The 13,079-nt window shown below is 35.4% G+C and overlaps 2 protein-coding genes across 6 annotated transcripts in view; one reads left to right on the top strand and one right to left on the bottom strand.

Moving 5' to 3' along the window:
* The window catches only part of NDUFAF2 (NADH:ubiquinone oxidoreductase complex assembly factor 2), a 123,001-nt gene extending 120,960 nt beyond the window's left edge, over positions 1–2,041 (bottom strand). The window contains exon 1 of the mRNA XM_019743577.3: positions 1,832–2,041. Within this exon, the coding sequence (XP_019599136.3) occupies positions 1,832–1,958 (127 nt within the window). The 5' untranslated portion in view covers positions 1,959–2,041. The remainder of the gene's footprint in view (positions 1–1,831) is intronic.
* A 70-nt stretch (positions 2,042–2,111) lies between these two features.
* The window catches only part of ERCC8 (ERCC excision repair 8, CSA ubiquitin ligase complex subunit), a 37,894-nt gene continuing 26,926 nt past the window's right edge, over positions 2,112–13,079 (top strand). For 2 of the 5 annotated variants that reach the window (XM_019743504.3, XM_074328911.2), the window contains exons 1-4: positions 2,112–2,266; positions 4,427–4,522; positions 8,519–8,620; positions 12,389–12,512. In XM_019743504.3, the coding sequence (XP_019599063.2) occupies positions 2,190–2,266; positions 4,427–4,522; positions 8,519–8,620; positions 12,389–12,512 (399 nt within the window). In that variant the 5' untranslated portion in view covers positions 2,112–2,189. Of the gene's footprint in view, positions 2,267–4,426; positions 4,523–8,518; positions 8,621–11,310; positions 11,963–12,388; positions 12,513–13,079 lie in introns of those variants that run through there. The other 3 variants (XM_088796517.1, XM_074328913.2, XM_074328912.2) reach the window with 3 other exon arrangements.

Here is a 13,079-nt window from a genome sequence, read left to right as displayed (position 1 = left end):
GTATTTGCTTTAAAATAAGAAAGATGAGTGGGGGTAAGGCAAAACTAAAATTTAGCCATGAGTCGACAACTGTTGAAAGTGAGTAATGGGTACATGCAAGTTTCTTTCATCATTCTCTTTACTTTTTATGTTTGAAATATTTCATAATTCAATAGTTTAAAATAAATAAATGGATAAATTAAACACACGTGATTCTCAGGTTAGACCAAAAGGTAAAATCCAACTAATATTCTTTTTAAAAGGGGAGGAACATAGAAATGTTATAAAAATAAGCTTCAATTTTAAACAAAATTCAGTTATACATTAATAAACCTCAGTTTTAAAATCACACCTTTAACGTTTGGCTTACACTTCTGATTTGGCTTTCCCAAAGTGTTTTAGAACTCCACATTCAAAAGCCATCTTTCTTTTTTTTTAACCAAAAAGCATGAAATATAAAATTCAGGAAATGTTATTAAAATATTGTGTTTGACACAATGATAATCCAAATATATGTGAGTCTAAATATACTCACATAAATATAAAAAATATAAATTGGCAGTGAATCCTTTCATGAAAACCTTAGCACGAATTTTTGTTTTGCTCACAATTTTTATAAATGTACAATGCTTCATTAAAAACTGAACAAAGTTTTAAAAATTTAGAATATAAGATTTTCTAAGAAACTGTTGAACTTGAAGGGATTTATTTCATAATTATTAAAAAGTGAACAGTTTGAAAATCACTGCTAGTACCCTAGTGTAAACAAGATACAAAGATGAAAAACCTAATGAAGGTTATACAGTTTTTAAAAATGTATTCCAAAAGTAAATCTACCATGATGAAACATGTGTCCTGCATTCTAACAGCAAGCATCACTGTTAACGGGTTCCGTCTACTCCTATCCCTGCCTTGCTCTCAATCGATTCCATTTAGGGAACATCAACTAAAGCGCAGTATTATGAAAAGTAACAGCAGAATACTACTTGGGGAGGACAAATACTCTGTCCGTGATCCCTCAGTTTCTAGGTATTAAATAGGTGTCCAAGCTGAGATTCTACACCATGCCGTTCTGACCCCAAAGTCTGAGATCTTTTGCATAGCGGTGTGGGAACCGCACAGAAGAGCTTCTGACGGCTGCTACGAGGTGTGATTTCAACCAACAAGAACGTCACCTAACTCCCCAAACTCCACGACAAACTTCGCACGAATCCTACACAGAAACATCACGATTAGAGTCAGGCATGTTAAAGTGAGTTCATCGGGGTGGTAAAGGTAACATGAAACCTTGTGGGGATCTCTTTTCCACACTGTGCACGGACCTACTTCTGATAGGTTTTGGTTGCAAGGAAGGCGACTGCATGGGGCCAGCCCTGGAGGCACTGAGAAAGGTCAACACCAAGCAAGACGAAAGCAGAGACGCCTAAAATACACCTCTTCAATTACACCACTCCGGCTGGATCGCAAGCGGGGCAAAGGCCACCTTTCTCCCCCTCCGAGGACCTCTGGTAGTAGACCTCCGTGGACTTGTCCCCGTCGCGTCGCCCAATGGCAAGGACCAACATTGGGGAGACCTCCGCTCGCGTGGTTGTCGGCGCCGGGACTACAGAGGTGTGTGCCCAACTCACGCGGGCCACGGGCCGGGCGCAGGGACCGCGGACACAAACCCGTCCGGGCAGCGGCACAAGGCCGCTCCGCGAAGGCCATCAGAGTGAAGGGGCGGCGGGGTGAACAAACCGGGGCTGTCCCTCAGGTGACATCACAAATGTCGCACGTTGCATTAGTTAACGAGACACTCCCACTTTCCACTCATTTACTGACCACGCCACCGCTGCTCTCGCTCTCATCTCACCTCTCCAATTCTCGTACTCCGGGATATGGTAGTATTTGTTCCCGAACTGGTCTGTGCCCACTTGCTCCTTCACTTCCTTTGACAGCGCTCTCCACAGGGCGCGCAGCAAATTCTGCGACAAACCCATACCCGCCGCCTTGGTTCCAGCGCGAGTAGCAGCAGCATCCGTCGCTACTGTAACCAGAACACCCCAGCCGCTGACCCCGCCTACCGGCCCAGAAAAGTCCCTCCAGTAACGGCGATCACCATTGGTCAAATGGCATCATTGCTCTACCAATGGGAGACTCTGTTGTTACAGCCCCGTCTCTGAGCTTTGTCATGGCGGCGTCCAGAACTCTATCCAGTGTAAAAGAACGGGATGCTAGGGTTTTTGTCGGCGCGACAAACCGGATTGGACGACCCTCTTCGCCTACGAAGAGTGGAGTCCACACGAAGGTATAGGAAATCTTACTCTTTTTTCTAAAAGGCCAGTTAAAATTTGGACCAATGGCTGTGTTAGGCTTTCCTTCCACCAAACCCGGCTTTCCTCTTCTTTTAGAACACGTACCAAAATTCCTAGCATATACTAAAATTTCAGACTTCCAGAAGGAAAGCAAGTATTTAACATACAGCAAACTATTTGATTGCTTCAAATAGTTTAGTCAAGTGAACCATTCTTATCCAGGAATGATGGGAATCCCCCTGAATTCTTAGGAACCATGCAAGGCCCAGTCTTGAAAGCAAGCTTTTCTAAGGATAGCAGTCTCAGGCCTGCTATTGTAACTCTTTTTGTGTTTTTTTTTTTGCACACCTTGTCTCCTCCCACACAAACTACCTCCCCCTTTTCCCTTCATCTTAACCCGTCCTAGTTCCGGAACGATTCAATCCTCAAGTCTTTAGGATGGACAGAGGTAGGCTTCCAAACAAGGGCAGGGATTAGGCTGGCCTAGAGTGATATTTCAGAGCGTGAACAGGTTGAGAAAGTAGTCCAAGTGTGGGGACTGACAAGCTCAGGTGATAAGGGTGTTGCAGGAGGCAGAAATCAAAGCCCAAGCCTAGTGAGCGGCATCCTTGTAGGAGGAGAGGATGGTAGCAGTGAGGGGAGATTAGTTATATACAGGGGGATTGGTGAAATAAATAATTAATGATAATGGGAGGCACATTTCCCACTGGTAGAAAAGGACTCAAGGAAGGGATGATTAGCACACGTTTGTATATTTTACTTGTTACAAGAAGCTTATATTACTGTTATAATTTGAATAATCATCAAATAGGAAACGATTTTACGAAGAAATGGAAGATTCAGTAGAAAAATGTGAAAAATTATTTTCTGGTTGAATATTGAAGCTCAGAAGCGGCAGGACAACATAATGGTCTGGAGGAAAAAAAATGTCAGCGTTCAGATACAGTTCAGACAATTATTAGATGAATGACCTTGGACAAATTACTTATGTCTTAGTTTTATAATCGGGAAAAGCTCTTAATAATACAACCTACCATCTAGGAGGTCTCCCACTAATTATTACCACAGATTGCAATGTCAGCAAATAGTAGGATCTTAATTTTAACTGTTGTTATTGATCAATGTCAGAGGAGTAGTAAGTGTTAGAAAGTATTGGACTGGATATTTGAACCTAAGGCAAAAGTGCCTTCCAGAAGACAAAGGGCCATGTATATCTTGAAATCAAACACTTGATACTGCTAAAATGATTGCCAAAATGCTTTTAATTAGTACTGCTACTGTCAGTGTGTAAAAGTATCAGTTTGTACCTTTTCTAGCACTGTGTATTATTTTTTTTTAAAACTGATAATTTGATAGGGTAAAAAATTTCATCCAAGTTAGCATCATATTGATTAATAATGAATTTAAAAATCATTCTGGTTAAATTAATGTAAATTCTTTTTAACATCCAATAGATTAAGACAAATTTTAATAGTTAACATTCCCTAGGCACTTACTATGAATAGGAATTATAATGAGCACTTTTTAATGTATTAACTCGTTTAATCTTAATATCCTCACCAGAATAATGATGGTTCAGTTATGGAATATCAGAAACTTCATTTGTCTTAATTTGTGAGAGTACTTGTTCATCATTTTTATTTGTAAATATTTAATTAGCTTTATTTAAATGCACCTAATTGTTGAACATACTCATTTTGTATTTACACCTAAGGCATAAGAAATACTCTTGGGAATTAAAAAAAAAATACTGTTGTTTAAGCTTTTGTCCACTAGGTGTCCTCAGTTAAGTTTATCAGAATTTAATTTTTCATGGAAATTTATCTCTAAATATAATAACAATAAATATTTATTAAAATAATAATACTTATTAAAATAATAACAATAAAATATCTTTAAATGAAATTTAAGATCATGCTTCAGGATAAATTCTTTACATGTAATTGTTATTGTTGATTTTTTAAAAATTTGTGTAAGGTCTTTAAAAATCTATAAATATCTTTAGATGTGTGATAGAAAGAGATCTAAGCATTACTTGTGATTTTTGTACTATATGTAATCTTGGTAAGGTAAGGACAGTTTTATGTTTAAATTACTTTCTTATTATTTAGTTTTATCTGTTTCCCCCATTTAATTTTTATATTTTTTTAAAGGGTTTTGGGACTGGAGTTAAACAAAGACAGAGATGTTGAAAGGATCCATGGCAATGGAATTAACACCCTTGACATTGAACCTGTGGAAGGGAGATAGTAAGTTTATTATATTTATACATTTTTCTTTCTAAGTGAGATGCAGTAAAGTCTTGCTTTCAGATTATGTAAAGGTTTATAAATACAAGTAAAAATATTAAATTGTAGCGTTTTTAATCTGATACTACTAATTTCAAATAAATACAGAACTTCAAACCTACAAATGTTGCCAGATAAACATTTCTAAACTATTTTAATATACGTATATTCATTTTTAAATCAGCAAACATTAAACTTCTTTTACATGCAGAAGGCTTTTAAGTGCTGGGGTATGTAACTGTAGATGCTATTTTAAGTCATAGTTGCTATTCTAAAGGAGTCTAATGGGAAAACAAATATTGAAATATTTTAGAGAATTAAGTTTAAAGCAAACCAGAGTTATATTTGAGTTCCTCTTGGTTTTACCACTTTAGGAGCTGTGTAACTATGAGCAATTTACCTAACTTTTCTAATTCTTAGTTGCCTTAGCTATACAATGGGAACAATAATACCTAACAAGTTTGTTGTGAAGATTCATTGAGATAATATATTTAACATGATTAACATAGGACCTGACATATCATAAATGGTTGCCACTGCTATTAATCAAAGTATTATCACCTATATTTTCTCTCCTTTCAGTATATTCTCCACACAGTAGCTGAAGTGCTTTGAAAAATGCAAATCCAAATGTGCTATCCCTCCACTTAAAACTCATCTTGACCCCACATGACTGTTACAAGAAAGTTTAAAACTCTTCATGTAGTCCATTAATTAGAACAAGTATAAAAGTAACTAAAGAAAAAGTTTATCATGTCATATTATGTTTAGCATTTGCCCCACAATTTTTATATTATAATGAGGTTATTATTACTATTATTACATACATTAAAATAAGCCAGGAAAGATTTGATAAAATTCTGTTTTTTATTTTCAGCTTCATGGTCTCACCTAATAGTATATGAGAAACAGGAACAGTGAACAAATTCTCACTTTAACACATGGTTACATCTAAAAGATGACCAGCGATAACTTATTTTTTCCTGAACTTTTCCAGGCTTAACATAACACCTCCTATTCAAGGACAGCTGTGGGCATTTGCTTATCAAATAATGCAGACATGAACAGCAAGGGATAGCTGATTATTTTCGGTCTTGGGTATTGGTGGAAAAAATATTCAGTACTGCTTCTGCAGCCAGCCATTTTGGATAGTGATCAGTTGTTTGACCTGTGAAGTACATGAAGCCAGTAGGCTACCAGTTGGCAGTGTCAATGCGAAATGTGGGAAATTATAGGTTATATATGCATGAAATGTGTGTGAGAAATACAGGCTGAAGAGTTTTGCAGAGCATATAGAGAAAAGCCAAGATTCTCACTAAAATGTTTTCTCTCCCTTTATTGCATGGTCAAAATCTACAACTATTTATTTCATTGTTTGCTGTATTTTGCATTAAACCTTTTTGGCAGAAAAGAAAGAAATAAAAAGGAAAATGGAAAATGTATGTCTAATGGAAAATTATATACTAAATTTTTTTTTTCTTAAAATCAGTGCACATGAAAGTTGCTCAAAATAGTTAAGATTTATCAACCACCATGAAAGCTCTAAAACCAGAATGGAAAACAGAATACACAGATCTGGTAAAAAATTTATTTCCAAAGTTAGGAATTATTTTAAGAGGTCTACCTGAAAATAGTATTTTAAGAGGTGCAACTTCAGAGTGCATTTGCATTCTGTAAATCTTGACTTTTCTTTTGCCATTACAGTATTTTATTTTATTTTTTTTTTAAGGAGGGCACAGCTCACAGTGGCCTATATGGGGATCGAACTGGCAACCTTGATGTTATCAGCACCATGCTCTAATCAACTGAGCTAACCGGCCGCCACTTTGACTTTTCTTTTATAGCTTCAATTCTTCTAAGTTAATTTCATTCAATTTTGATACCAGGTTATTTTGTCCATATAAAAACATGAAGCCATATCTCTTAATTTACTCTTTACAGAATAATAACCTCACAGTTAAATAATCTCAGGGCCATCATATACTTCAAATACAGTTGGTTAATTCCGATAATAATTCAGTTTTCTCATCCTATTAATGAACTCAAAGGAAGTCATTCTTGCAAAGAATGACTTTTTGGAAGTCATTCTAGCAAAGATGAAATATCTGGCATTTTTGTAAATACCATTCAAATTCAGTTTAAAAGTTCCACTTTGAAAATATTTGTTTTTGTTTTGATAATGCATGTAGTGCCATGGTAAAAAAAATATATATCTATTTCACAAAGTTCATATATGAAGTATAAATGTTTTTGGAATTGATTATGGTACACATGTAACTCGTATCTGTGTCTAAACAAGGTACAACTTTTTTACCAACCAAAATAAAAATTGTAGTTGTTAAAATTTACAAATATTTCTCTTTATATACAATTAGAGTAACAGAACTACAAAATTTTTGTAATGAAGTCAACATTGAATATATAAAAAAAAAATACTTCAGTGGTATTACTTGCTGTCTTTCTTTACTGCCTATCATCAGTTGGACTTCAGAACTGTTTGAGCAAAGAACTTTGAAGAACTACTTTTAAATTAACCTAGCTGTTCTACAAATTGGTATTGCTACTTGGACATGCTCCTAGTTCATGGACCTTTTGTAACTGATTCACAACAAGATGAGCTTGTACCAACTCAAGAAAAAATTAGATATAAAAGAAAAATGTTTCAGAAATGAAGATTAAAGCATAAGGAATACAAGCAAATAAATACAAGAGATAATTCCTTAGGTGAAGGTAGAAAGTAGGAAATGCTTTAAATAAAAAAGAAGTGGAGAAAAAAGGATTCAAGAGATAGGGACATATGTAGATAATAGGCAAAGTAGATCCACTGTACAGATAGTAGGCATTCTCAGAGAAGAAACCCAAAGAAAGAGAACAGAATAAATATTAAATCTATAATCCAAGGAAACTTTCCTAGAATAAATAAGATCTGAAACTATACGTAAGGGGGAAAAAATCATATTGTATCTTGACTTTGGTTTTGGGTTTTATGCCCAGAGAAATGAAGTTTTCATTTTTCATCTAAGATATTCAAGGAAATAAAATGAGTCAAAGATTTTATATGCAGTCAGACTGATTTTCAAGTACAAAAGGACAGAAAAATTGTCAATAACATACAAAAATTCCGGGAACGTGGTTCTCATTAGCCCTTTCTTAGGAACCTACCAGAGAATAAAATCAGAGAACCAGAATGAATAGAGAGACAGCAACATGAGGATTAATGGTGAGCAATAATATTAGCAAATAGCAATACTTTATGTAGATATATAAATTTGTAGATCTGTCTTCCCTACTGGATTTTAAACTCTGAGAAGAAAAGAACCATGCCTGTCTTGTTCACAGTTGTATTAGCAGAGTGCCTGGCATTTGCACTTCTCAAAGTTGAATGAATTGAATTGAGTAAATGTGTTTGTAATAGAGGAGGAAAAAAATCTAACATTTGTTGTTTTTTTTGGCCAGGTACTATAAAAGGAACTTTGCATATTTTATATTTACATCAACTTTATGATTTAGATAAAAATGTCCCGCTTTTCTAAAATGTTGAAAGGCTTAAATAGGTGAAATAACTTGCCCAGGATCAGATAGCTGGCTAGCATCAGTAATAGCTGTCTGTCTGATTCCATTTTCATTTAGCACAATTATAATTAGGACATTTAATATAATTTTGTAATATTTTACTTTATAGTAAGAAATATCTTTTACCATCTTGTTTCTACTGTCCTTTCTTTTTGGTATCGTGAAGATAAATTTTAAATGATCACAGATTGAGTCTTTCCATATTCATTCTTCTACAAATATTAGATTAACAGGATTTAGTTTATTGAAATCTATATTAATGAAGATTTAGTTGGTATTTGTGGGCATAACGCATATGGTTGTTTATAGATTAGTAATGTTCAAAAGTATGTAATCATAAGTGAACTACGTAAAATAAATTGATACTAACTTTTTCATTATTAGCATGTTATCAGGTGGTTCAGATGGTGTGATTGTACTTTATGATCTTGAGAACTCCAGCAGACAACCTTATTACACATGTAAAGCAGTGTGTTCTGTTGACAGGTGTGTATTAAAAATGTAATTCATGAAATTATAAACAGTTGAATGTTTTTTTTACATCAAATGCAAAGTGTGAAAATAGCAGTCATATGAATGTCTCAAGCAAATTGTTCCAGTAATCTATTTACATGAATAGCTCTTGACATTTTCTTGAAAATAATAACGGAAATTCAGATGTATATGTTTTTAACATGACTTTCCCCAAACAACTTTGACATCAATTTCCAAAAGGATTTTATTTAAAAACTTTTAATGATGTACTTTTTATTCTATACCTGCATAGCACACCTCAGTGACTAATTATAGTTTTTAGTACCACTTAGTATAAGATTCATTTGTTCGTCTTTCAGCTCATTATAAACACAAATTAGATTTTTCAACTGATATTAATAGAACAAAAAGATTAATGGCTAGAAGCAATAAATATACTGGCAATCCCTTACCAAACAGACACACACATGCAAACATAGCCTTCTTAACTCTCTACTTACTTACCCAAAGCTTCCTAACTTAAAAGTATACCTCTCTCTGTCTTGAGTTTTCTGACTATTCTTTACTGTCTTTCCAGTCTTGTGATAATTATTTTTAAATCTTTAATAAAATGTTTTTTGACTTTTTTGTAATTTGTTTATAATGGTCACCACTTAATTCTTTCTTAATTCTTTCTTGTCACCTGTATTTGATCTGGTAGCGAGCAGAGCTTTGAATTTACAGAGAGAATAGGTGTTGAGAAATGTTTTCAAGAGGATAAACTTCATGAACATTAATATCAACAACTACTCTGTATTAGAGCTCTTCCCAAAGCACTAGGATAGGTGTGTAAGTCCATGAAATATTTGTGAGGAGATTTATGATTGTTTCTTGGCTCTGGTGATTTACTTTGGGAATACAGACTTGGGAAACTTTTTCTGAACCTCAGATTCTTACAAGGTTTCTGTGAGAATTAATTATTTTTCAAAAAGCAACTTGGAAACTATAAAGCCACTGTGTAAATGGGAAGTTAATACAATTATAGAGAAACTTGGTACAAAGCAAAATACTACCTCAAATATTCTGAAACTTGGTTTCTAAGAGGCTTTACCATTTTATACTCTCCACTCCTACCAAAAAACCAAAAAAAACCACCTAAATTCTAAAGTGTAAGACATATTTAATTCGTTTTTATCTTATTTTATCTTAGCTAACATTTTAACATTGTGTAATTTTTTATGTAGCAAAATAGTATTTCCATGTATACCACATGGTATATAGATAATGTTACTCCACGAAGGAGCTGCTTTTCTGGCGTATGAGGTCAAGTAAATGCTTAGTGCATCAATCTTTTGCTTTACTATGATTTTCTTCTTGAATTCAAACTCTGTCTTTAAAAGTATGACTGGGAATGTAAATGGGCATATAGTGAGCATCTTTACAAAATAAATCAAGTAGCATATTTACATCCAAGGACTTTATAAACTAACTTGAAAAGATAATTTCAGTAAAAATCATTATTGAGTTAATGTGGCTTATGATGTTTCCTGATATTTAAGAGTTTTGGCTTTACTCAATGTATTTGTTCTGGAGCGCCAAAAAGATTCCTTTCCTCTACTAAAATTCTTATTAAATGTGAATGAGAATTATAGATCGTACATAGTAAAGGACTAATATAATATTTTGTCTTATTTTAAATTTTGATTTAAAATATAACTGAGCTTTTATTTGTGATCACTACATTAAAGATTTGTTTTATTTAAAACTGGAAAATCTCTGTATAGATCAAGATTCTAAGGAGCAAATAGAACTCAGTTCTGCTTAAGCAGAAATGTATTGGGAAGATAATTAGTATCTCACATAACTGGTGGGAAGGGGTGAAAATCAATGTAGAAAATGAGCACAAAGCCAGACAAACTAGGGTGGAGAACACAGTCGAGGTTACACGAAGGGACACTAGTTTGGGTTCTGCTACATGTCACCAACGCTGACTCTCGACTCCACAGCTGTAAATCATTGCGAACTATCCCTGGGATTTACGTTATTAGCTGGAGTTTTATTAGAGTCCCAGGCAGGATTGATGAAGCCCAGGACACATCTCCATGCCCTTGCTGCCAAGGAGAAGGGAAAGAGCATTTCTGGAGTCCCTTGCTTTCTGTAACGAGTCAGGGTCCCGCCTCTCAGTAAAACAAGGGGGCTTTCCCCCAAACAGGAGGCGTTTGGGTGCTCAGCAGCCAAGAAAAAGACACACGTCTACTACAGTCGACATTTGAATATCCAACATCCATATACGCCTTTCTTCCCATTCTTACCCTTCCTCTAAAAAAACAAACAAACAAACAAAAAACAGTTCTAGCCTAGCATAATTAAAGTATCCACTATACAACCAAAAATGTATCACCTCTTTCTCTAAAGGGTGATGACCATCGGGCTGTTATTCAGTTACCACATCCAGCTCCAGTTCAAGATAATGTCCATTTTTCCAGTAGTTTTACATGATCTTACGTCAGTAGTATGTGAACGCAATTGTATAGTTAACCTATAATGGAGGTAAGAGAGAAGAGAGAAAGGTGAAATTAAATGAGTTAAAATATATAAATATATACATGACATGGAAAGAAAGGAAATATGGGTAGGCACTAGAGTCCTGGTATTTTTGTAGCTGTCTTAAGACGAGATCTGACACTTAAGACTTCCCTTTCTTCATGTTGTCATTCCTTCAGGTAGCGCTGCAAGTGTTCGAGGTCTTTTACCCTGTATTGTGAGCCAAACCTTCACCTTAAGGAGTCGGAACTCATGATGGTCTTGTCTGCACAGGGTTGCAGTAATCTTCTGATGACTTTTATCATATTCTGGAAAATTTCTAATGTATACAAAAGTAGAAAGTAGTGTAGTGAGCTACGTACCCGTTAGCCAACTTCAACAACCGTCAGTCATAGCTAATCTTGTTTCATCTCTACCCCATCCACCCACTCTGAGGATTATTTTGAAGCAAATCCAGAATCATATAGTTTTAATCAGAATTATTTGCTTGTATCTCTAAAAGATACTTTTTATAACCATAACCACATCACTCACATACACAATAATTCCTGATATTAAATATCCAGTAAGTGTTCAAATTTCCATCCATTATGTCATACGTGTTCCTTAAGAGCCAGTTTGTTTGAAGGCAGATTCCGTGAAGTGACACACTGCGTGGAGCACCAGTTCAGAACACGTGCTGCCTCCTTCATGCCAGCACAGCACCCTCACCAGGTGGTGGATTGTAGCTGGTACCATAACTGTCATCTACACACCGTGTTTCTGTGGTGATGGGTAACGTAAGCGTGGTGAATCCATGGGCATCTACCAGTTGCATTCTTTTATCATAGAGTAAGTTCCTTGATCAAAAGTAATACCGTTTGGGGTACCATGGAAGTATGTGAGGCATTCAGCAATTCTAAGAATGGCAGTGCTGATCAAATGATACTGGGAAGAGCAAATCCCAAACCAGATTAGGTATCTTCCAGAAGGAGAAATCCCTGCCCCTTCCATGAATAGGTCCAGCGTAGCTGTATGGTCCCTCCAGGCCATAGCACAGAAATAGGCAGTCTCTCGGTGTGTGAGCCTTAGTGGGGAGCGGAAGCCTGAAACCAGAAGTGCCTGCACATTCTGTCTCCCTGGACAGCTGGGACACAGGCTTGTGGTCTACATTTGGCCATTCATATCATCCTTCCTGCAACTGCTATTTGTTAATCTAGGATCAGTTTCAAACTCACGTAAGTCAGTTATCTCTAAATGTTGATCGCTGTTTTGTAGAAACCATCCTGATGTTCACAAATACAGTGTGGAGACTGTCCAGTGGTATCCTCACGACACTGGCATGTTCACGTCAAGCTCATTTGATAAAACTCTGAAAGTATGGGATACAAATACATTACAAGTAAGTATATTAAAACCTTTCCAAATGCTCTGTAGGATGAAGGAGAATTTAATCCTAAACCCTCTCAGTATGATTATTTGCGAAGATAAGATGTATGTTAGATGTGAAAGCAGTGTAGTGGTTAAAGAGAGCTAGACTGCGTAAGTTCATATCTTGGTCTGCTGCTGACTAGCTGTGTGACATCAGGCACGTGTCTGAACCCCTCTGTTTTACTTTCCTCATCTGTAAATGTGGATAATGATTGTACCTTATCAGAATGGGTGTGAGGATTAAGAAGGTTGATATATGTAAAGAAACTAGAATAGCACCTAGCCTATAGTAAGTGCTAATAAACCATTAGCTAGTATTATCTTCATTATTTGAAAACGACTATGGTCTAGTGGATTAAAGAAGAAAATTGGTTTTATCTCCTATTGAACTAAAAATAAAAACTTAAAGGAAAAGAAAGTTATTAATATAGTTTAGTAAAAGTTGATAGTAGATAATAGTTTTTCCATCTGGTCAAATTTATATTTCTAGTGCTAATTTTCCCCGGAGCTCTAGTCCCATATTTCTCTACCTGTTTAC

The sequence above is a fragment of the Rhinolophus sinicus genome, chromosome 3 (assembly GCF_057876585.1).
Source record: "Rhinolophus sinicus isolate RSI-liver-muscle chromosome 3, RSI-T2T, whole genome shotgun sequence".
Taxonomy (NCBI): domain Eukaryota; kingdom Metazoa; phylum Chordata; class Mammalia; order Chiroptera; family Rhinolophidae; genus Rhinolophus; species Rhinolophus sinicus.
This window is presented reverse-complemented; position numbering and strand designations above follow the sequence as displayed.